This window comes from Curcuma longa, chromosome 3, assembly GCF_044706935.1.
Source record: "Curcuma longa cultivar G26 ecotype Majalengka, Jawa Barat chromosome 3, ITB_CL_G26_1.1, whole genome shotgun sequence".
NCBI classification, from domain to species: Eukaryota; Viridiplantae; Streptophyta; class Magnoliopsida; order Zingiberales; family Zingiberaceae; genus Curcuma; species Curcuma longa.
In genome coordinates, this window is record NC_133863.1 from 8100929 (window position 1) to 8127178 (window position 26250).

Here is a 26250-nt window from a genome sequence, read left to right on the forward strand (position 1 = left end):
GGTGCGGGCATTGCCCGCCGTGATTTCGATCGAATCGCGCCGGATTCCGACCAAATTGCAGTCGGAGATCGATCGAGGAAGGACCGTCATGACGAGTTCCGACCATAATCCAACCAGAATCCGATGTCGGCCGACGCGCCGACGAGCAGCACGTCGATCGCGCCCGGGCCGACGGTCGGCGGTGGTCGGACAACGCGACGAGGGCAGCGATAGTGGCAGGGGGTCGGGAGCGGAGCACTGTGCATTTCCAGATTTGGACGGTCAGATGGACTCGCGATCGTATGATAGATGATGATCCCACTATTGCACATGAGCGCGTAGGAAACGGGCGCACAACCTAGCAAAAACCTTAAAAAATAAACGGTTATTTTATATGTATATTTTTATTGATCACGTGATTAAGGCAACATGAATTAAATAAATATTTTTTCCTCTCAACTTTATAACGGTAACCTATAGTTACATGTATTTTCCGTATGGGACATTCAATCCAATTCGAATCCTCTATATCAGTTAGATACATATATGTAACACCTTTCAAAGAGACTGTATATTATTTTAGGATTTAGGATTTAATTGGATTTTTTTTATGGAGCAACGTTATTAAAAATTTAAATTTCAATCATAGATTTATTAACATAAAGTTTTCAAATTTTAAGTTATTCGAAATCTCAATGAATATTTTTTTATCTATTATATAGAATAAAATTAATTTCTTAATTTAAACTAATTTACATTCAAAGAAATTAGAAGTGAATTGAATTTGAAAAAATATTTTGGTTCTGAAAAATGATAAATTAGATTGTTTTTTATTTCTCTAATAATTGACGTACAAAAGATGCTACAATCTTTAATTACAAATTTTGATATTTATATTAAACGTGTTTCATTTAAAATGATCTCAGTCAGTCCATGGGTGACCAAACATGTTTCATCCAACAACAATATAAACAAGTCTTATGAATGCCAAATTAATCAGTTACTATAGAAATATTCAATAATTAAATTAAAAAAATTCATTTAACCCCCTATTATTATTTTAATAATAGCCTCCAGAAAAAATCAATTAATTTTTAAACTCTTATCATTAGATATTCACTTAATTTTGAGAATGACAATTTATAGTGTATCTCTAGATCTTAATGGCACATTAATTCCACAATTTAGAAAATTAAAATATATAAGCATTTTAACAATAAACAAAAATATTTTAAAAGACATTTATATTCAAAAGTTACTTAAATATTGAAGCATTTCCAAATTCCAAGATGTAGAGCTTATTGCAAGACAAATAGCTAGATCGATTGCACCACAAACCAAAAACATGAAGAAGAAGAAGAAGCCATTGTGTAATATTTATATTCTGGGAAGTGTAAAGTAACAATGAGACATGAAATTGATAGAATCAATATGCAAGGAATTTGAGCTTATTTCCAAGAATATCAACGAATATGATAAAGGTTAAATCACCATATTAAAGGAAGCTGCTATTTCGAAGGAATCTACGAGATATCTCACTGCGATCTTCTTGAGGAAAAGACGTTAGCAAAATATACCGCAAAAGGAATCTCAGGAACCGGAATCAGCTTCCCGATCACCGCAAGAGGCCAGCTGAAAGAAGCATCATTGAAACCAAAGTATAGAGTTTAATGTTTGTGATCAATGAGACAAAATTTGCCATAAGTAGTAATTAACTCTAGAGAGTTGAATTGTTAAAGCCAACATTAACCAAACATCTCGAATAAATTAGGTGATATATGCTTTTTGACCTAATTAAAGCAGTGATGCCTCGGAAGGCGAACTTAAGAAAAAAAACAGCACTCATGCAATGCGAAGTCGAAAGGGTTAAACGAGACACACTATACCTTACAAGAGCAATCACAATAGACACCAGCCACAACTTCCAATTAAGTCTCGTAGTCGATGTAAATTTCCCAAGGAATTCAATAATCAAAACCTGCATAAAAAAGAAGCGATGTGTTCAAAATTCTGCTTTTCATAAGAAAAAATTAAACAAAGTTCTGGAACCATAAAAATTGACTCGAGTTTCATCATCGAAATTTCATCAAAGGTAGGTTTCCTTGCCTGCAATATTAAAGTAATTCCTACGATCCCCATGAAAAGGTAGTTCTTTGTCACACCGCTAAAGATATTCATCTCATTTGGTTTACGAGCATTGAATTCATTGAATATCTGAAATTACAAATTATAGAAATAGTTTTCATGATTACAAGAAAAGAGAATACCTTTCAAAGAATGATAAAAGTCACCAAGTAGTCGTGTTTTTTCAGCTTACTTGGCAAAATACGAAGGTATTGAACACGAAGGTATTCTTGACTTTCTCTGCATGTTCCTGATCGTCCTTCGGCAAATGCAGTATGTTCTTACCAGCGAAGTTGAAAATTAGTAGGATTCCCACTTGATATAAAGCCTGAAGGTTAAAGCGTTGTAAATAATAGAGAACGAACCACATTATATATGAAGAAGAAAGAAAAGGAAAGGAAGGCTTGAGTGTGCTAAAGGTGAAGAAGACATACTTGTACAATTACATTTCTCCACATGATATTAGTAACTAGAGGTTCTCTGCAAACAATAAAACCAAAGAAAAATACAAATTAGGAAAGATTGAACTCCGAAACAAAAAAAAAAAGGATACCGGTAAATTACAAAAATTGTTTGACTTGGAGTTTAAATCATTGGAAAAAAGGAAGAATCTGACCTTCGACCAACAGGAGATCTCTTCATTAGTTCATTGGTAGGTGGTTCTGTTGCCAGTGCAAGTGCACCAAGAGTGTCCATGATTAGGTTGACCCAGAGAAGCTAATACATTTACCACAAGCGATTAAAGTTTAAGATATTCACAATACATTCTGTCAAAATATTCTTTTTATGAGTTGGACGCGATCAAGAAAAAATAGCGAAAATCTGGTTTTGCAAAGAAAATATAATGAAATTTTGCTGAACCTGAACAGCGTTGAGCGGTACATCTCCGGATGAAACAGCAGCGACCACATTTATTATGAGTGCTGCGACGTTGACTGTAAGTTGAAATTGAATGAATTTTTGAATGTTGGCATACACAGAACGGCCCCATCGGACAACCTGAAAGGGACGCATTCATATGAACTTTGATATAGTGAAAAGTGAGCGAGAATTTTGAAGTTGCAAAAACTTCAAGCGAACCTTTACAACGGATGCAAAATTGTCGTCCAATATAATGATATCTGAGCTTTCTTTTGCAACTTCTGTCCCCTGAATTCCCATTGATAGACCTATATCTGCCTAAGAAATGAAATGGAGAACATGATATAATCAGTGACTACTATTATAATCAACGCATGAGATTCTTGAATGAATATCATACCTCATGTAATGCTGGAGCATCATTAGTTCCGTCTCCAGTAACGGCGACGACATGCCCCTTTTTCCGCAAGGCTTGGACAAGCAGGAGTTTGTCATTTGGCGAGGACCGACCCATTACCTGAACAAAGAAATATACACTTCAAAACTAGAGAGAAGGGTTGAATATAACATTTGAAACTTATTAGTAACTTCAAATAAATCATGTTAGACATACACATATTTTGTCAGCAATAGCTTGTCTTGCAGATTCGGACAGGACCCGAAATTCTCTGCCCTCAATGATGGTTGACTCAGAAAGAGCTGAAGTGGGGTCAAGTATTCCACACTCCATAGCTATAGCCTTGGCTGTTTGTATATTGTCGCCCGTAACCATGCGAACCTATCAACCAAGAGATAATTTGTTTAGGATCAAAAGTAAACATTTATACTCGAAAAGTGTATATAACTTGTTACAAAATGCCAACAATGTTGGCCAACAACAATTAAAGAACATGCGGTAAATGCTATTATTGCATTATTGCTCTTAAAGACTACCTTGACACCAGCAGAAGTGCACAATGCAACAGCCTCTCTAACGCCTGGACGGCAAGGATCCTACATGTAATCACATTGTGTCACAAATCAAGAGAGAAAAGAACATATAAGTTGGAAACCCAAACTACAAAAATCAGTAAGAAATATCGGATTCATTTCTCATCGACAGACCTTTATTCCAACTATAGCAAGCAGAACAAGTTCATCCTCAGGTAACTTCCAGTCACCCCTCTTATCTTCTTCTGGAACTCTATCGCGATCACACATTTTATATGCAAACGCAACACAACGTAGGCTCTTCGCTGCCATGGTTTCAATAGATTTTTTAAATTCATCCACCTGTATAATTAAAGATGTTAGCCATATATTAGTTGGTGAAGGTATTAAAAGAATAAGAACATGCCTTCTCTGGATTCAACAATTGCACAGAACCATCAATGTCAATCCATCTTGTACAAGCGGCTAAGATCAATTCAGCAGCTCCTTTCCAGTGCACATGAACTGTTGAGTCTGCCTGCAAACATGAGGGGGGAAAAGACAATCATATCTCATATGCATCTGAAATTGAAAGAAGATCAGAAAATACAGAAATTCCCTTGTAAGTATATCCCGAGAGGGATAAAAAGATTGTTTATTGCAATCAGAAAATGCACTGAAAAGATGTGAGAAAGACAATAACTGCAACTTTTAGCAAAGAGAAAAAAAAAGAGAAATAACTTCTATGCAGTTGAGCATGTCTAGTTAAGTGGCAAAAATTTTTACAGGAAACAAAAAATAGTTAACGAAATCAAGCTTCTGAAATGGAAGCTGGAAAAGTTATTCAGGAATAACTGTATAAATTAGTAGCTTTTAACCTTTATAAAACACAAATTCCAATAACAGGCAGGAAAAAGCTTCCTTAAAATGCTAAAGAAATATCGCAGTTTCAAGATATGCTATGAAATCTTATTACCAGATTTATAGCAACGCCACCACGCTTTTTCTCTGAGTTGAAAGGAACTGCATGAAGAATTGATGAACTTGTTCTCACAAGATCGAACTTCATTCCCAGCTATAAAGAAGAAGGTCCATGTATGATTATCATATAAAATTTAATTAAAGAACGATTAAACGATGCATACCATTAAAGAACTTGTCCTCTAAATTTTTTACCTTGATTCCCCAGGAAAGGATGGCCTTTTCTGTAGGTGAGCCAGTCACCTCTACAGTTGCTCCATCCTATTAACACAAACTATTATAATTACCTTGACACGCCAAAAAAATTAAAAGGCAGTGGACGAACAGAAATTATAAGCTTAGACAACCAGATTTTTAGAAATTATAAATTGCAAAGTGGATAGAAGATGCAATAGGATATAAAATTAAATCTCTTAGTCCCTTTTTTCACAAATAGAATTGTTTGACTTTTTGACATTTCTTAAGAAATTCAATTAATACATATACTTTTGGTGGAAATTTTTTTGAGAACTATATCCCTATTGGAAATGACAAGCCACTATAGTGAAACAGAGAGACGTGTTGGGAACATGAGATGTTATCCTTATTTAATTGATGGTAGAATTGGAAGATAAGAGTTAATTACCTTAGTATTTGAGAACGAGATTATAAGGGGGCCTACAATGTCCAAAAGGCTAGAAGAAAAACTGAATTGTCTAAGTGACTACACTCAACATCTCATTTAAATTAGTGTGAGTAGTAATTAATTTCTAGAAAATCCATGTTATGCCTATTGAGTATCAATTATGAGGATTCTATGTAACCTAAAAAAGTAGCCAGAAAAAGGTATCAAGGTCATCTTTATATTGTGGGTTACTCTAAAGTAGATTAAGTAGTTTTCTAATAAAAAAGTTCTACATTTATTGTGTCCTCTTATGAGGTAACCTAATGTCCTTGAAGAGCAAGAAGCTAGCACTGGTGAGAATGTCAAGTGCGGCCTTTGTGATATACAAACTCATTTGGGTGAAGCATTTGATGATAAAGATTAGATATGCTCCTGAAAATTAATGAAGCTTTATTGTGATAATTGAGTTGCGATGCATATATGATAAAAATTCTTCCAACAGATATAACAATTGTCTAACAGTAAGAATGTGAATTTCAATCGGACAAGAGGTCAACTTACTTCAGGCTCAAACACATTTCCAGTAGTATTCTGAGCAATGCCTTCGATCAGTAAAGAAACTAGCGATTCGGACAATGTATCACAATCGTCAGGAGACTGGGGATTCATCCCTCCAACCAAAGCCTCTACAACAGTCATCTGAAGAAGAACAAAAGACAAAAAGAGCTTTGTAAATCTAGAAAAACAAATCGCTAAAGCCAAAGAAGGAAATTTGATGATTGAGGACGAGTTTGCAAACCTGATTGAGTGTCAAAGTACCAGTTTTATCACTGCATATTGTTGTTGCTGATCCCATGGTTTCACAAGCTGAAAGTCTTCTAACCTGCGATAAAAAAGATCATAAAAGTTAGTCTCTGCTATTGCAACATGGATATGATTTAAGGAAGATACATACCAAAGCCTTGTCCGCCATCATCTTTCGCATTGAGTATGCAAGACTGATAGATTCACAAACATGACTATGTCGCAGAAAAGATAGAACGAGCAACTTAAACCTTATATGGAAATGCAAAAGAAATTCTTACGTCAATGTGACAGCTAACGGTAGTCCTTCTGGAACTGCAACGACAACTATGGTTACCTAGCCAAAGACCCACGCAAAGTAAGATAGCAACCAATGATTTACAGATCCAGAAAAGTATTGCTACACACCGCAATAGTCAGGATTTTAACGGCTCCATCGAAGGCAGCACTTGCACTAGTCTGACCCTTCACAAACTGAATAGTTCCATCAGGATTTTTGGTGTGGCCAGTAAAGTATCTGAAAGTTTTATAATAATTTTAAATTTTGCGGCATACAAATCCTCAATTGGAAAACTGTGTGTCATTACCTAGACATAAGGACAACAAGAACTGCAACAGCAACAGACAACCCCACAGTACCAATCAGTGTGGCAAGACCATTCAATCGCACCTAATGAGAAAACAAAAATATACACCAAATCATCACCAAAAAAACATGTTTCTTATGTATCATGTCAAACAAAATCCCATAAGTAAGATGAAATACCTGCAGAGGTGTTTCTTCCCCATTGTCCTCGGAAATGTTAGCCATTAACAGACCCCATTCGGTATTAATTCCGACAGCAGTTACCTAAGATTTATGAATAAGACATAATAATGTGGTGCAAAAGAATGCAAAGTGAAGAAGTTATATAGATATAGTTATTGTCCAAGTTCCCCAAAGGATTAGATACCTATTTCATTCTTGTTCCTAAGAATCATGGAATATAGTAATCAAAGACATGTATAATCAGGATACTCTAAAATGCAGATATGTTTTTGTCTCCTTTCAACCCAATAATTATTAACCTGTGTCTATTCAATCAAATAATATATACAGCAATAACAACAAAGAATTGAAAACACAGAGTAAGGAAATAAAATTTCTACAATAAGAGGGAAAAGAATAGTATTGAAACTATTGGCTTACACAAAATGCTTACCAACATGGTGCCATAACCATCAGAAACCTTGCAACCAGACATCAAAAATGGTGCCTTTTGGTCCTTATGAACCTGGAAATTAAAATCATATCAAATACTCTGATCGAGCCCACGTAAGTCTCAGGATTATGTAACTAAGTTAAAGAAATAACTCACGATTTTGGCTTCTCCAGTCATACTAGATTCATCAATGGCAAGAGAAAGGCCAGAGACTAATATCCCATCAGCTGGAACCTAAAAGGCAATACCAAGTGTAAGGCCAATGCATAATAAAAGATAAGTAGCATCTTGATTGTGTACCTGATCTCCTATCTTAAGTGGGACAACGTCACCAACCACTATGTCATATATGGAAACTTCCATCCTTCTACCACCTCTAATTACCTGGAACGTAGATAACTTGAATCAGTAGGCAATTTGAAAACTAAAAGAACTTGACATTCTGCAAACATCTTGGGTGACATTCTGATAAAAAAGAACAAATAGTGTCATCAGCTCATACGTACCTCCAAGTGAATGTTTCTCTTTTCTTCATTCAGATGTTGAAATTGGAGGGATTGCTTATGATCACTGATGGCTGCAAACAAAATAAAACCAAGTGAATTGAAGAACAATACTACCTCTTTGAGAGAAAATTCATTAACAGAGTAACTCACATATATAGGTATAAAACCCTAGTGTGTAAGTGCAGAAAGAATTTAATAGATTAGTCATTGATGTTCCAGAGCAAAACTATGCAATTAATTGTCCATAATATTAACCATGGTATTTTAAAAATAGCTAAAAAATGACTGTACCATCTAAGTAGTACGAATTCAATGTGTGTATATCAACAATATATTAGAACTGGGAGGCTATTGGCCTTCCATTCCATAGCAAAAATACCCTTTATTTTACAAGAGAAGTATTTTCAAATCAGCAAAACTAGGCAAGCCATTGACTCAAATTCAGGGAGATTATGATTTTATTTAGTTTGTAAAAAATTTACCAGTTTTTCTTTTACTCAAGAAGCAAAAATTTGCAAAATGTGAAAAAGGGGAAAAGGGAAAAAGAATAAGATTAACGTCGCATTTTCAACTTCTTTAAGAAATGGAAATTAGTGATGAACCTCCAATGCAATTTTTACTACATGTATAAACTTTATATGTTCAATTTTTTATGGGTTGGATCAAATTTAGCATACTTGAATTTGAATATGATTTTGGATGAATTTTCCTTGAGCCAATAAATTTAGGCTGGGTCAAATTTTGGTAGAGAACCAGATCAGGCTAATCCATGTTTACTCCTACAAACAGATTTGCTTGTCTTTAAGTAGAAAACTAACAAAAATTTAGCTAAACAAATGCTTCCTAAGGTATTTTGTTTTCCTTTTCTTTTGTTCACTCTTGACGTAATCATTTTGTCTCTGTTGAAATGATTTTTGCTCTCATCCATGTTTCTTATGAAATACTTTAAATGTGCAAATTCTTAAGGCAAAATCATTGATTCAAAGGTCAAAGTACTATATCAAAAAATGCAACAAATTAAATAATCTCTTATGGATATCATACCTGTAACAAGTATAACCAGAATAACAGCAAAGGCGATGCTTCCCCCATCATACCATCCTTCACTTAAGCCCTTAAATAGTATATTATAGCACATTAAATAAAGAGTACAAATACTTTGGAGTTATGAAACACAAGAATGTTATTGCAATCAACATTTATAATAACATTTAGTCAGCACATTGATGTCCATAAAAAAATCCAAAAACTTGGACTGGCATACAAACAAGAAGAACAACATAAAGCACTAACAGGTTAGGAGGGTTACTCAAATAGATGGATAAACTACAAAGACAAGTTTAGTCTTTACTCTTTTGCTTATGATTTAAAATAAATTCAGTAATATGAAGAACCACACAACTATTTGCATGTATAAAATAAAATCATAACATCAAGGAAATATATATATATATATTTTTAGAAACAACTAAAGGAGTGGTTGTTGCAGCAAAAAATAATATAAAATTGATTAACATGAGGGGTTGATGACAACGATGCTATATTCAAGAGTAGATACGAGGGTGCTAGTGGTGGCTCTCACCCTCCTAAATTTTTTATTGGCTTTGCACTCACAAAATTTTTATTCCCTTAAGACCATTATAAAGGATGGTAATTTCTTTTTTAAAATTATTAATCATTTATAGTATTTTAACCCCTTAAAAAATAATAAATGTAATTTGCCTTACTCTACTCCCTCGACTCATAATCATGAGTTCACCACTAGCTGTCCTCGGGGCAATGGTTAGGACAATTTTGACCCAGGGACCCGCGGTTCGATCCCCAGCTAAGGCGTATTTGCAAGAATTTTCTTCCAAATGGGGAACGCAATCAAAGGATGCTGGGCATCTGGATTGGCCGCCGTATGCGCTCCGATTTACCCTGGTGGTCGGTGGGAAACTTCCGTGGGACGGGGCCGACCACCCCCAGGGATTGAGTCCATGAGACTGACTGGGATTTATCATGAGTTCACCACTAGCTATATCTATATATTGTAACAAGGAGTGCTAAAAAATCACCTCAAGTATCCAATTTGTTTATTTTTTACAAAAATCAACATAAAGATGGGTCCCATCTTCAGCAATATAGAAAAGAAATATAAATTAATTGTAATGTCAAATACTATAATGTATTGATATAATTCACATTTAACTAACAAAATATATTTATATGGTTCAAATAAGTATATTATAAACAATATAATTTAACCATCTATTTTTTTATATTACAATTTTACCATATAAATTTAAGCCTTGCATTAAATTCAAATTTAATTTTTCATATTGAAGATTTTATTAATTAATATTTTTTCTTATTTGCATTAATATCTTATTGTTTAATTTTGTAACTAAAATTTAGATTCTATTTGTAGAAGACATTTATAAAGTTTTATAAACAAACTTGTTGAAATATCATTAATATAAGGAACTATATAGTTAGAAAGTAGAAGATATTTAAATTTAATATTACATTTTTAAAAACATTATTGACAATTTGTAAAACAATTTTTTTAAAGAAAATGGCTATTTTCATAAAATATTAATATATTAAAAACTAGAAAATTATAATTTGAAACATTGTAAAGAAAATAAATTAAATTTTCATGTGTTAATTATTTTATATAACTATAAAATGTAGGTATAGTAAATCAATTGTGACAAACTTAAAATTAATATATTATTATACTTGAATTTTTGCAAAAAAATTAGTCGTGCAAAAAAAATAAATTTTTAATATGAATTAATAGTAAAACCTATGGCCAAAAAAGAAAAATCATGTTTAATCAAAAATATCCTTTGCATATTGAGAATGAAAAAAATCTAATCAATGAAGAGTAAATACTCTAATTCCCATATATAAGAACAAAGAAGACGTACAAAATTATGCAAACTATGAGGGTATTAAACTAATGAGTCATACTATCAAACTTTAATAAAGCGTAATAAAAAAAGACTAAGATAGGATACCACAGTGACTGAAAATCAATTTGATTTCATGCCTAAAAGGTTCGCATTAAAAGTTATACATCTTCTTAAGCAACTAATTGAACAGTATTTGAAACAAAAGCAAGATTTACATATCATATCCGTTAACCTAGAAAAAATTTATGATAGAGTCCCAAGAAAAATTATATGAAAAATTTTAGAAAAGATAGGTATTAACGTAGTGTATATTGAACTAATTAAAGATACATATGAGGATGTAATGATAAGAGAAAAGACTTCAGGTGGATTAACCAAAACGTTTCCCATATAGATAGGGTTATATCAAATAGTAGCTCTAAGTCTCTATTTTTTTACACTGATCATGGACGAACACACTAGATATATCCAAGATATGGTACCGTGGTACATGTTGTTTGTAGATGATATTATTTTGGTAGATGAGACATGTGAAGTAGTAAATGTTAAACTTGAATCTTCTCGAGAAACATTGGATGTGAAGGCTTTAGGCTTAATAGAGTAAAGACAAATTAAATATATGAAATTTAAGTTTAGTAATATTAGACGTAATAAGACAATTGTTAAAATAGGAGATAACGAGTTGTTTGTAATTGAGAGCTTTAATTATTTAGGATTATTTTTACAAAAAATGTAAGGATTGAGAGAGATGTGGATTGAGAGAGATGTCTTATATAAAATACAAACAAAATGGTTGAATGGATGAGAGCATCAAATGTTCTTTATAATCATAAAATACCTTTAAAACTTGCAAGAAATTTCTATAAAATGACGATTAGACTTGCTATGTTATATGAAGTTGAATATTATGCTATGACTCGAGTACATGAGCAAAAGATAAAATTTATATAGAGATAAGGATGTTAAAGTGGATGTGCATACATATAAAGATGGATAGGATAAGAAATGAGAACATTAGAGAGAAAGTCGATGTTGCACCTATTGAAAAAAATTAAAAAAATACATTTAAGGTGGTATAAACATGTACTTAGACAATCAATAAATACTTCAATTAAGTGATATGAAATTATTATAAATATACACATCAAATGAGGAAGACTAAAAATGACTTGATTAGCAACAATAAAATAAGATAAAATTTATTTAAATATAAATGATAACATAATAAGAGATAGAGCTCAATGGCGTAGAAAGATTCATATAAGTGACGAAAATAAAAATATAATAATTAAAAAACTGATCTAATCATCGAGAGGACTCAAACTCGAGTCGTGTATAAAAAAATGAATCTTACCATTACACCAACTATACATGTTTATCTTGGAAGGAGTCAAACAATATATACACTAAGAAAATAAAAAATTTCTATATAATAATAATGTATTAATGTTATTAAGGGGGGTTGTGAGTCCCTCCGATTCCTATATAGATCTGCCCTTGTCTATAAGATTCTTAAGATCCGAGATTTGAAAAAAAAAAAGAAAATTATGCTACTAAGATTTACTTAAGTAGATAGCGGATATCACTATAAAATTAATCTCAAATAGTGACTGAATTAATAATCAAATTTAATACAATCGCTAATTTAGCTACTGATATAATATTTTAATCGCTAAATAGTGACAATAATAAAATTGATCGCTATTTAGCCATGGAATTATGGTTCGGTCACTATTTACCGTAATTCCACCTGCATCCAAAATTAGCGATCGAACTAGTGTTCTGTCATTAAAATTAGTGTCCGAACAAGTGTTCGTGTGGGGATGATTGCGGGGCCAATCGCAGGGTTGCCTAGGGGCTTGGCCTCGACATCAATTGGGTCACGGTGGGTTTGTCCGCAGGGCTGGTCGCACGACTATCGACGAGGTCAGTCACGGGGCTAATTTAAAATATTTATCGAGTTATTCCTTCTGGTCATAGGATATATTTTTAATTTACTTTTATTGACAGCTTATACGAACAATAATTACACATCCAAAATCCATCAATAGGTGCAAGTTAGATAAACAAAAAGATAGAGACAAAATTCGTATTTTGGTTTGAAATCTATGTAAGTTAGAGATATATATCTTTTTTTCGATGTATGTTATAATAAATTTATATCATAAATATTTATTTTAGGTGAAGGACAGTAGAATTTCAAACGTACAAGATGAAAAGATAAAGAATATTACATCATGACCTCTCCATAATATAAGAATTTTTTCTTGTTAGTATTGAATGGCTTGAAATTTCACGTGGCACAACGCGATACACATACAATAACCTCTGATTCAAGTATTTGCTTAAAAAGATCTACCACCAACACTAATACTGAATATGATTACTATAACACACTTGATGAAATCATTGAGGTTAAATATCCTACCTTACCCATAAAAAAGTGTGTTATTCAAATGTTCATAGTATGATCCGACTATAAGAACAGGTACTAAAATACATGAAAACTATAATTTAGTTGAGGTTCATGCAAATAAAAGATTCACCAAGTCTGAACCATTCATTTTGATGGTACAGCTGAGCAAGTTTCTATCTTGAATACCCAACAAAGAGAAGGTGATCTAGTGAATGGTTATCAATTTGTCAAATTAAGCATCGCTCAAATTTAGAAATATCGAACTCCATTATGGTCCAAAACTATGATGCATTTCAGAATGAGAAAGTGAAGAGTCATTTAGTTGATTAAGATATCCAATCTACATCTCAATTATTGATAGATGTAAATTTCACTTACGAGAAAATAGATGATGGAGAGATGTCCAACAGCGAAGAGCTAATAGAGTCTTACAATGAAGAATTATAAACTGTTAATGTTAATGATTCGGATTATAATGATGATTAAACCTTAGAGTTCAAAACTATTATTGTTATGTATATGCTTGCTTTTTACATGTTGGATTGTGTGTGTATTGAAATATTATTTTGCATATATAATCATGTTAGCTAATCCACCAGTACACAGTGGTCAGATTGTGTTGAATATTAGTATGTATTGATGTTATTAGTAATTCAAATTCATTTCTTCTTTAATAATGAAAAATGACAGATTTTTTCATGCAATTTTATTCTTAATGGTCATAGTGTCGCTGCGTACTTCTCAAAAAAACTTAAAGAATGACAATGCACTTCTGGTTCTACATGGAGGCATGTAGATCAAGGTATGACAGATTTTTATTATCATGAATTTTTCATAAGTAATTTGAATATTATTGATACTGTTCATTATTCTCTGATACTAATATTTTTGTAAAAAAAAATACATGAGAACTAGGCCACGAACAAGAATTTAAAATAATATAGAATAATTATTGTCAACAATTGTACAGAGACTTGATGGACAAGCGGAAAAAAATGAAAAAAAAACCATCATATATGCCTGATGAGATTTGGTATTAATGACAAAACATTTAGGTTGCAAAAAAATGATAATGAAATTCAACGACTGTTCAAAATAATAGAAATGCTGAGGTCGATGGCATAAACACAAGATCATCAAAGCATACAGCTAGATCACGATCTATTATAGAGCATGCAATAGGCTTGGTGAGTTTACAATAACATTATTTAAAAATTTTATAATTGATAATAATTTATAATTTTTAAATATTTTGTCTTTATAGACAAACACTTTACATAGACCAAGTACTTGTCGGGAGAAATTTCGCAATACCCACAAGAAAAAGAATAACACATTTGTGGATACGAGATCAAAGGTCATAGACGTAAGAATATAAACTTTACTACTACTCACATTTAAAAATTACTAGCTTTATTAATTATTTATTATCTAATACTAATAATTGTTTAACAGGACGATATGACTGATTGAGTTGCACAGACTTTTAAGCCTGATATAGAGGGAGATGACTTAGTGAGGTTATCGGATGAAGCTATAAATAAGATATATTATGATGTTGTTGGTAAAAGTAAAAAGAGTGCCCTCTACGACCATGGCTCCCATGCACGGGGTGCATATGATAGTGTAATAGCTCCTAGGGCTAAGGTCGATCTAGTTCTTAATCCAATGAAGTGCGAGAGTTACGACTAGGAAATCAAACACAGAGAGATCATGTCACGACATTAGAGCAATCGATAGATGATTAGGTCAGGATAGCAGTAGAGCAGTCAGAGCAATCAATGGATAATCGGGTCAGGACGACAGTCAATCAATAAATGCAAGAATTCTTTAATCGCTATTCATTAATAAGTCCTGCTTTTCCCACACTACATGGTTTCGATTTATAAGAGACTAAGACTCAAACGCTCTTGATAAGTAAAAATTTTAAGATGTGTTACCCTTCAACTTTATTTTTATATTTATTGTTCATTAAACATTAAAATTAGTTCCGTTAAATTTGTACTATATACAAAGTTAATTATATTATATTTTTCCAAAAACATATTGATAGAACTTTAACATTTGAATCACCGATGATTTGATATTACATTCTGGAATTAAGGTATATTTTTTTTTAAAGTATGTTAAACTTATGTTAGTGATTCAGTTTGTATATTTTTCTAATAAATTATCTTAACTTTATGTATATCTGTTTTAATATTAGCTTCATTATTTTTTCATTATTCTGATTACTATATTTTATGTTTATTTTATTTAATAACTCGTCGTGTTTTACTTATGTAGGATTAAATGATGGAGTTATTTTTTTAGGATGATGACATGTTTGTCTTTATCATTTTGATATGATTTGTATCGTAGACCTAATTTATATCAAACTTTAGATATGATTTGTATCAAGGATAGGGTTTGTATCGTTTGGATATTTATTGTATCGTTTGAATATAGATTGTATCATTTGGATATTTTTGTACTGTTTGGATATTGTTTTATGACATGTTTTGATATGGATTGTGATTGTTGATTGTGTATATGATAGGTTTGTGATCTGGATTGTATATGATAGTTTTGTGGTATAGTTTTGATATATTTTGATGTAAATAGGGTATAAATAAGAAAAATGAGAATATGCTATTGAAATTTTTGAAAAATTAGAACTAGCGACCAAACTCACATGCAACCGCTAAAATTAGTGAATGAATCCATATTCGGTCACTAAATCAAATTACGACGAAAATATTTGTGATTTTCTTTCGGTCGCTAAATCCGTTTAGTAACCGATTAGCGACCAAAATTTGGATCTGGGTATTTTATAGTGTATCATGTTCTTGTCAAAATGTTAAATGGCATGCCCATTTTACAATGTATGATGAACCAAACTAGGGTATTTTTATAGTGTATCATGTTCTTGTCAAAATGTTAAATGGCATGCCCATTTTACAATGTATGATAAACCAAACTATTAGCATAAAAGTTGATAGACTATATAAACAAAAATTGCTTTTTCATGCTGAAAGGGAAAAAATCTTGAAAAACAATATAAAATATAAACAATTTGATAATATAAGAAAAAAATAGAATAGATGAAAACATAGCATAGATAACATACTTCTGTTTTTATACCCAATACCAAAGAAATAACTGAAGCTACCATTAGTATGATTAGTGTTAAATCTTGGCAAGCCTCCCACACAAAAACCTACAATTGGAAGAAGTGAGATTAAATCGTAATAATCAAGCATATAGAATGAGAGCTGCAAAACATGAGATATAACATGGATCTAATACCAGAAAGCTCTTCCCTTTCTTTTGTGGATATGTATTTGCCCCAAATATGTTTCTTCTATTTGATAAATCTGTCTCATCTCCAACGATACCCTTCTCTGTGTTGGATTTCAATATACTTGACAGTCCCTTAACCTGATCTTCAAGAAAAACATACAAAAAAATTGAATATCTAATAAATTCTAGCTTTAGAATGTAGTTGCAGAAGTGATAAACTACTTGCCCCTCCAAATTCTTTTAGTGCAATTAAATCATGTTCTCTATTTATTTCCATAAGCTTTGCCACGCCAATAGGAAAATCACCTTCTGGAAGTACTGGTTTTTCTCCAGTAGCATCTAGTTTGTTGGGAACATAAAAAGACAATGCAATAAACTAGATATTAAAATAAGAATTTTATAAGAAAAAACAGCATACTAGAGATTTAAAATTAAGATATAAGATCCATCTCTCGTGGAGTTGAATTTATGCCTATCAATAATGAAACATGTACCTGGTGGTGTTGTTTCTCCTGCTTCTTTGAAGAGAAATGCTGCCTGGAAAGGGCAAATAAATAAAACACAAGTTATTATAAGTCCTGAGAAGAGGGGCATCACAATATAGTACAAGCCTGAAAAAAAAAGATCCACAAGGATGAATATACCCGTATGACTTGTGTGTGGGTTCTTATTTTGCTCCTCACTTCCTCTTTCTCATTCTCCTTCTTCAAGTCAAGTGTGTATCTAAATCTACGTGCTGCATTCAACACAAGAGCTGCTTGCTGTCGGAGAGAAAAAAAACAGAAAAATTAGATTATGTAGTTCTTTTTAGATAAACACAAATTTGTCGATAATACAAGTCAATGCCAGGTAGAGCATGCAGTAGTTAGACTGCCTGATTAATTAAATTAATGTCTGCACTCTGAAAAACTACCAACCAAAATGAATATTCTTCTTTCATGTTTATTTAATTTGTTTGCAAAGTTCTGCTCACTTATCTAAGAATAAGAATAGCATCGAAAACATTGCATCTCTACACAGTAATCTTTTTTACTGTAATCTTTGAGCTAGCTAGTTTATTTACTGTAATCTTTGAGCTAGTTTATTCACTGTAATCTTTTTTCTAAAAAAATCCATATCAAACATATATTTTTATGGATTATCCTTATATCTCTCTGTGGGTACTTTGAAGTTTTGACGATCAGAAATTTAAGTGATGAGGGGAAAAAAATCAACCTCAATGTCTTATTAATTATATATATCCATCTATTCCGATCCCTCCGGAGATCAAAAAGAGATCCAATAGCGTGAATGCCCTCGCATTGATTCGTTCCATCAGTGGAACCAATAAGAGAAGGGATGGAACACAAAACAATCAGCGGAAACACTTATATTCTCATTCCGTTTATACCACCATTAAGCAATCAGAGAAGAAGCGAATGTGACGTACCCTCCATCGACGCAGACGCTCCGTCGGCGCATTCTTCGGGGGGATAGCGAACGCGTCGTCCTCAGCGCCGATCTTGTCCTCGTCGACGATCTCCGACGATCCGCCGAGGCCGTACTCCTCGTCACGCCGCATTGGGTCCATCGCTCGCACTCGGACGTGGGCGATCGATCAAATCTGGGCCGCACAAGTAGGATCAAACGGACTAGGGAAAATAGATGGACAGGGATATACCTTAGGCATGGAGGAATCTTCGCAGAACAAAGGTGGGCGAGCCTCATTGGAGATCGAAGCAAACTCACCTACGGATGCCGAAGAGTCCAGTGACTATGGCGAGGGCGGGGGCGGCGCCGGCGGCGGCGAGGCGGTGAGAGATCGGAGAAGATGAGATTCCTCTCGTCCTCGTCTCTCGCGATGCTCCGTCGTCGCCTTGGTTCTCTTCGCTGCGCCGTGTACGGAGTTAAAAGCCAGAGAGAAGCTTCGCGGCAGCTTCGGGATCCGTGTTGTCATGCAACCGTTGGCCTGCTATTTTTAACTTGGCATTCGAAAAATTATATAACCATGATCAACACGAAATGTATACATTAATAGATTTCCAGATTTGTCATTTAAATTCCAATTTTGTTTATATATACATTCACTTTAATAATAACCCTAAATATATGCATTTTCCATTTTCCATTTTTGCATTTAAAAATTTTGTTCTGTTATCTAAGTCCACTAACAGCCAAGCCATTCGTGTATTTCCATTAATTATAATTTAGATTTACAACATATCGTATTGTTCTCTATATCTTTATTTGGTTACGATATGAATATATTTTATTTGTAAGGATAATTGATGTATATTTTATATAATGAATGTGTTGTGAATTATTAGTTTGAACTTAATTTGATGTGAGATAAGGAAAGATTTCTGTAATTGGTGCGGAAAGCTGCTTGTGGAGGATGGTAACGTGCGTAGTTATTAGCAAATAAATTATTAAATTTTAAGATAAAATTTTGGGTAAAAATCAAATAATCATCCTTTATTAACACTCAATATTTTTTCATATGAAAAATATTCTTATTTTAATATTATAATAACTTCATCATATGTGATATAATTATATTAAAATATTTTTTATTTGATTTTATGAGATTTAGGATGTATTATTTTGATTTTTTAAAATAATAATAATAAAAATAAAAGGTACTTCTTTTAATTTTGCCCTAACATTTTTAATTAATAGACATCGTGAAGATGAAGCCTAATATATAAAAAAAGTTCACTAGTATCTAATAAAAATAACTTAAATTATTTCTAATATTATAGAACAAAAATCACAAGGCCAATTAAAGGCATCTTTTTTTATTGAACTCATCTAAAGAACGCCTTTTTTATTTATTAAAAATATAAAGTCTCATTCAATCTCTTTTTATATATATATATATATATATATATTAGATTATTATAAAAGTTGCAAGATTATATAAGCTATGTAATTTTAGAAATCATGATTCCATAGTTGCTATAATTATAGCGTTGTAGTAATTGTATTTAGTTACTACAACATAATGATTATTAGTATTAATCAAAAATAAATTATTTATATTGTAATGGGTATCATTTGTAGTTGTTATAATATTATGTTGATCAATATTATTGACCAATATTGATTGGGACCGGACCGACTCAATTATAAAAAAGATAAAGAGCTCATATTACAAGAGTTTATCAATAATAGCTACAACACATTATTTATTAGTGTTGATCAAACTTCAAAGTTGAAGTGTTATTATTGTAATATAATATTGATTAGGTGTTGGCCAAAGATAAAATATTCATAGTTGTTATAATTAATTCAATTTATTAATGTTAATCTGAGTTGAAATATCTATATTATAGCAAATATAAATTATTATTGCTATACAACATAGTTTATTTGTGTTGATCAAAGTTGAAGTATCCATGTTATAATAGTTATAAATCCATAACTATTACAACAATATTAAAAATAAAGATAATTTTGAAAATAAAAATGCATTAATAAAGGATGAGATATTCTTTTGATAATAAATAAAAAAAAAGTCCATTGATGATTCCAAAGATGCTCATATGATCTGTATTCAAGATTATATGTTTTCAAGTTGAATATAATAATATGAAAAAAAGAATCATTAAATGACTATAAAATATTGTCTTTGTTGAATGCAAGATAATTCTTTTTTCAGAACCCTTTAGATTTTGGCGCAATGATATTCGAAGGCGAGACACCAGTTATGTTTAGCATAGAGAGCTGAAACAAACTAGGAATCACAGCGACACAAGTGATAGATAGTATTATTGACATTTTATAATGAGTAAAGACAGCAATTAATGATGATGAAAAGCAAGAAAGGAAGCGACCAAAAAAGAAGAGTGGCTAGCTATATAGACAATAAGAGATTAATTAAGGTAACTATTAAGTTACAAAAATAATAAGGGTAATTATTACATATGCTAAAGTATAAAAGAAATACCAAAAAATAAATAGATATAAAACACAAAGATATTGTATTTAGTGTGTTTTACAATTGTAATTTGATAATTGAGATCCTTGAGTTTGTTATATGACCTAGTAAAATTATTTCACTCTCAATTATAAATATTGTTATTTTATTTGGTTTGATATGCCCTTAATTTATAGGGAATAACTAGATTTCATGATTTGTATAATATTATAATAATCGTCTCATATGTCATTAATGTAAAATAGTTAAATATTAAAGAAAATAATATTCAATCTAATTTTTAAAATTAGTTTGCTTATTTCTAAAATTGTGACGTTTATTTATATATTTGCCTATTTGATATTTTATTATTTATATTTATATTTTTGCTTAAGTGGGATATATATTGTATTTAATGTTATCAACGTCAGGAATAAGTTCAACTGCATAACTGTAAAGTAATGAGGGTTAGACATATCGTGACTTTATGGCTGCAGTTTTAAAACTACGAGGACATTTTCAAGAAAAAGAAAACTTACAGGAGCTGAATGAAAATTTTTTCTGGTACATTGGAAAGACTTTTTAGCAAGTCAAGCATGCTGGCCGTTATTCACAAGATTACCATATTTTCAGCCTTTTTCTTCTTCAAACCTAATCACGAGGGTGTCCTTGTAAATTGAACAAACTACTAGTGAATCTTGAACTTTGCACCATTGCTGTAAATAATTTGGCTATTCAAATTTGGCATGTGTCCATTTTTTTTTTATCAATTGTTGAAAGATATTTATACAATGGCCAAGTTCATTAGTATTTAAGTTTTTTATATTAGTTCTGTTTAGTATTAAATGCCCTTTTTTCCCTTTAATTTTGAAGAAAAATTTGCTTTAGCTCCTCACGTCATCAGTTAATATCTATAGCTAATAATTTTTAATAATATTTTTTGTCTACTTTTTAGTATTATTTTTTAATTATCAATTCTAAATTGAAACAGTTCATAATTTTGCTTTAGGCGGTAAAGTATATTTTTTTTTTTTGTCTTTCGTTAAACAGACCTCTCCGATTTGTTATCCTCTTTCTTGCGCACTCCTATATATATATATAAAGCACTCGACCATAAGATAAACCGTATCCAGCTCCGCAACGAAACCCTTCGATTACTTTTTCCTTCCACGAATCCGATCGCCAATTCGATTCTGATCGCCACGATGCACACGGTGGAGACGAAGCACCGGCTCTCCGACCTGAAGAAGCAGATGATGCGGCGGTGGCGATGGTTCGGTTTCCACCGCCGACAGTCGCCTCTGGCGTCGGATGAGCCCCCGAGGCCTGCCCGCGCCGGAGCCGTGCCCGTCTACGTCGGCCCTTACCGGGAGAGGTTCGAGATCCCTACGCGGTTGCTCAAACTGCCGGCCTTCGCGGAGCTGCTGCGCCGGACGGAGGAGGAGCACGGCTTCTCCCCCGCCGGCGCCCTCGCGATCCCCTGCGACCCGGAGTTCTTCGCGTGGGCTGTCTCCGCGCTTCGACGAGACGAGAAACGGCTCGGCGCTCTCGAGCTCGACTCCCTCCTCGCTATCTTCGACGACCTCGGCGGCGGCGGCGGCGGCGGCGCCTCCTGCCGGGATTCCGCCTCCTACGACGGTTTCTCTCCGCTGATCCCAAAGACTAGGAATTGATGGTTAATGCAGTAATTAATTTTAGGCATCGTTTAATTTGCCTATGTAATTAAATTTAGCTTTACTCAATGTGTTTCTTTAGGATTTTTTAGATATTGATTAATTTGCAATAACCGTTTATTGCAACCGTAAATATTTCTGGTTCGAATTTAATTTGTTTTACTTTTCAGTTAAAATTCTGTGCATAAGAGTTATTGCTTTATCGTTGGGTAACTTCGATGAATTGGTTTTAAACTAAAAATAAATAAAATTTGAGTAAAGTAACAACGATGAACATTTACTATAATAAGATTGAAGAGGTAATATTATTTTTCATTATCTAAACGTTACTTAATAAATTTTAACAAATTTATTATACATTTTCAATTTTATCAAATTTATCACAAGCAAAATGAATAATAAATTTATCATCGTTGAAAAATCATCTAAATATTTTATGTAAAGATACTAACTCATCAAAAAAATTTATTACAAAACTAATGATTATGGCCTCATCGTAATCTTGTATCGTTGTCGCCTAGTTTGCATGAATTTCCCTTAATGATAACTTCAATTTTTAAATATGTTTTCCTTTTTTTAAAAAAAAATTCCCATTCCAAATTAGTGCACGAATTTATATAAATATTTACTAGAAACACGTGTCATACGTGATAACTTTAGGAATTCAATTTTTGGCAAGTGCATTAAAACCCTAAACCCGCCAAACCATTAAAGTGAGCAAGACAAAAAATGAGTCTAGCTTTTTCACAGCAGATGCGTAACACATTTAACATCCACCTCCTCTAAAAATCCCACCTCTGCCAACCGGCGGCGAAGACGGTGGCGTTGTGCATGCAAACTCCGCCCTCCTCCACCTCCTCTTGCGCTTCCTCCTCCTCTTCGTCGTCTTATCGCCCTCCAGTTTTGGAAGCGCACCGCCATCTTCTCTGACCCCAAGAACATCACCGGAAACTGGATCGGCCAGGGTGTCTGCTCCTACACCGGCGTCTTCTGCGCCAGCCTCCCCGACGCACCCAATGTCACCGTCGTCGCTGGCGTCGACCTCAATCACGCCGACATCGCGGGGTACCTCCCTGCCAATCTCGGCCTCCTCGCCGACCTCGCCCTCCTCCACCTAAACTCGAACCGTTTCTGCGGTACCCTCCCCCACACCTTCGGCCGCTTCCTCCGCCTCTACGAACTCGATCTGAGCAACAACCGCTTCGTCGGCCGCTTCCCCTTTGTTGTCCTCCGCCTCCCCGCCCTGCGCTTCCTAGATCTGCGTTTCAACAACTTCGAGGGTCCCATCCCGCCCGCCCTCTTCCGCCGTCCCTTCGACGCCATCTTCCTCAACGACAATCGCCTCTGCAGCGGCATCCCTGAAACCCTAGGCGCCTCCCCTGTCTCTGTCCTCGTTTTGGCTAATAATCTCCTCGGCGGATGCATCCCCGCCTCGATCGGCGGCATGGCGGGGACGCTCAACGAGATCATCCTCCTCAACGACGACTTCTCGGGCTGCATCCCACCCCAGATCGACCTGCTTGGCCGCGCCACCGTCTTCGACGTCAGCTTCAACCGCCTCCAGGGTCCGCTGCCAGTTTCCGTCGCTGGAATGAGGAGCATCGAGCAGTTCAACGTCGCGCATAACCTTCTCACCGGGCGGATCCCCGCGGGCGTCTGCAAGCTGCCACGGCTCAGGAACTTTACCTACTCATTCAACTACTTCGTCGGCCGGCCGCCGGCTTGCTCGCGGAAGGGGGCGGCGATGTTCGACAGCAGAGAGAATTGCATTGTCGGACTGCCAAAACAGCGGCCTCCGCAGCAGTGCACGTCCCCGGCGTCCCAATCGTTTGATTGTAGTAAGTCGAACTGCATTGTCGGCGGCGCCATCACGTCCCCGCATCCCAAACCGTCGTTGTCGTCGTCGCCGCCTCCTCCCCCAAGGTTTAACATTCGCAGGAGGTCTCCGACGCCGCCGTCTGCTCAAGTTGGGAACATGCCCAGAGGCAACTTTAGGGTACCATCCCCACCACCGCCACCAGACGAAACAGCCCCGTCTTCTAGAACGCACCCGCCACCGACGCCGTTGAAGTACCACCCAACGACTCCTCCTCCAGCTGCTATTCCACCAGCACCACCACCACCACCACCTTACAATAGTATTCCACCGGCATCACCATCAACACCTTTCACATCCCGCGGCCGCCACCTTTCATTCCACGGGAAGCTCCGCCATCTACAGTTCCACCGCCGCCACCACAGCTCCCTCCAGTCTTTGGCGTCTCCTATGCCTCTCCACCGCCTCCTGCGATTCCATACTACTAATCTCTGCTGTTAATTGATCATTTCAACCAAAAAATCGCTTTTAATGCTCCTCTGCTGTCTCCATCATCGTCTTCTTCTCCATCCTTCCTTGTTTTGAGATGATCATGCATGTCAAAACTCTAAATCATGCCATGAAGTTCGAGACTTCGAGCGTGCTTTACTCTTCTCTGTTACAGTTAATGCTTACAATGAAAACTCCTAAATCAATTCTGTAACTTTTGCCGGTTATGGGCCTCTTTTATGCCTCTCCACCGCCGCCGGCGATACCATACTACTGATCCTGTGCCTTCCGCCGTTAATCGCTGTCAATCGATCATTCGAACTAACAATTGTTTTTTCGATGCTCCCTTTCTCTGTCATCATCTCATCACCTCCTTCGATGATCACGATGCCATGCAATCTAAGCATGGTTTACTCTGCTCTGTTACTGGTAATGTTTATAGATAAAGGATACCGTAGCATTTGCCACGAAGCGATGACGAACTCCAAGTGTAACCGAACATCTTTCGTGCTCGCGAATGCTTGTTTCGAGTCTTTCGGACAAGGCGAGTGGTCCATGGAGTACCTGCTCAGCTGTGCTTTGCTGCTTCAGTGCTGAAATTCTATTGCACTTCTATGCCGCGCCATTACTGAGTGGGCTCGGTGCTCCAACTACGCCATGGCGATCAGTTTCGACCAATGCCACGCGGCCGAGGGTTCCATTGCGGAAGCAAAACGTGTAAGTGTTTCTGATTGTGGCCATTTCGTCGAACAGCTTCCAGTTGGAACGCAACAGCATGCCATTTCCAATTTGAAGAGAAGGGTTTTTTTAAAATAATAATAATAATAATAATAAAATTATCAAAATAAACACCCACGGTTTAACCCTGTTCTAAAAAATGACCATTAAAATTTTATTAATGCTAAAATATTTCCTAATTTAATATGACTAAACTCAAAACTCAAATCTAATGTTTATTGGTGTTAGATGATTTTAAAGATGATTATGTGCGGATTAGATTCATGCAAGCGACTTCTACGTAGACATTTAACTTTATTAATGTACCATTACAGATTTTAAAAAACAACTAAAATAAGTTGTTTTGGAGAGAAAATTACGCATAAACTGACCCAGATAAACTTTACATCGTATTAAATGTCAAACTGTTCTCTATTCAACACATAAGTGATAAGATTAGTTTTTTTTACTTGGGATTTATCATCTAAAGCAATAGGTTAATATATCAATTAATTAATAGTTAATATAAAATATCATCCTATGGACTTTATAGGTAAATTTTATAAATTTATTGACATGGAATCTTGATAATAAATGTAAATATACATCTTGAATTTATTTTTTTAAAATATATAATTTGTCAGTAAATTATCTTATATAATTTTTTATTGAACTAAGTCATCTGGCCCTCTTAATTAATATGATACGACGCTAAAATCTGAATGGTCGCTAAGATTTTGATTAGATGATGTCTGTTAAAATGTTTTTGAAGGTATCTGAAAAATTTTAAATCCGAGGGGCCAAATGAAAGTCTCTCTCTCTCTCTTTCAGATGATCCGTTTCTCAACTGCTGTGGTATCTCCGTAGGGCATGGCCGTTGTAGCACGTGGGAGGGAGAGAGAGAGAGAGAGCAATGGCCGAAGCGGCGGAGAAGTTGAAACCGGAGTGGACTACGCGGAAGCCAAATCGTCGGAGAGTAGCATCGTCAGGTAACGATACGGCTTCATTTTCTTCCCTTTTTCCTATATTTTTCTGGATCAAATTTGTCGTGTGAGCTCGCCTAGATGTTTCTTTTGTCAGGAATTGAAC

The 26250-nt window shown here is 34.5% G+C and overlaps 2 protein-coding genes and 1 pseudogene across 2 annotated transcripts; 2 read left to right on the forward strand and 1 right to left on the reverse strand.

Moving 5' to 3' along the window:
* Positions 1 to 1514: 1514 nt before the first annotated feature.
* LOC141823601 (calcium-transporting ATPase 5, plasma membrane-type-like) lies at positions 1515 to 18138 on the reverse strand. The gene is made up of 33 exons (XM_074710890.1): positions 17998 to 18138; positions 17213 to 17329; positions 17063 to 17105; positions 16795 to 16907; positions 16575 to 16706; positions 16396 to 16485; positions 9015 to 9084; positions 7971 to 8041; positions 7765 to 7848; positions 7621 to 7698; positions 7465 to 7536; positions 7029 to 7112; positions 6850 to 6932; positions 6671 to 6779; positions 6544 to 6599; positions 6414 to 6456; positions 6258 to 6341; positions 6020 to 6157; positions 5050 to 5115; positions 4850 to 4948; positions 4301 to 4411; positions 4069 to 4236; positions 3898 to 3957; positions 3578 to 3742; positions 3365 to 3481; positions 3184 to 3282; positions 2965 to 3102; positions 2720 to 2820; positions 2538 to 2583; positions 2297 to 2431; positions 2086 to 2193; positions 1866 to 1957; positions 1515 to 1611 (listed from the first exon to the last, which is right to left on the reverse strand). Exons 1-33 carry the CDS (start codon positions 18136 to 18138, stop codon positions 1515 to 1517), a joined length of 3210 nt encoding a protein of 1069 aa, XP_074566991.1.
* Positions 18139 to 18378: 240 nt separating this feature from the next.
* Positions 18379 to 24516, forward strand: LOC141823602 (leucine-rich repeat extensin-like protein 4; annotated as a pseudogene).
* LOC141822898 (auxin-responsive protein SAUR32-like) lies at positions 21672 to 22139 on the forward strand. Its single transcript, XM_074710203.1, has one exon. The coding sequence runs from the start codon at positions 21672 to 21674 to the stop codon at positions 22137 to 22139; it is 468 nt and encodes a 155-aa protein (XP_074566304.1).
* Positions 24517 to 26250: the final 1734 nt, after the last annotated feature.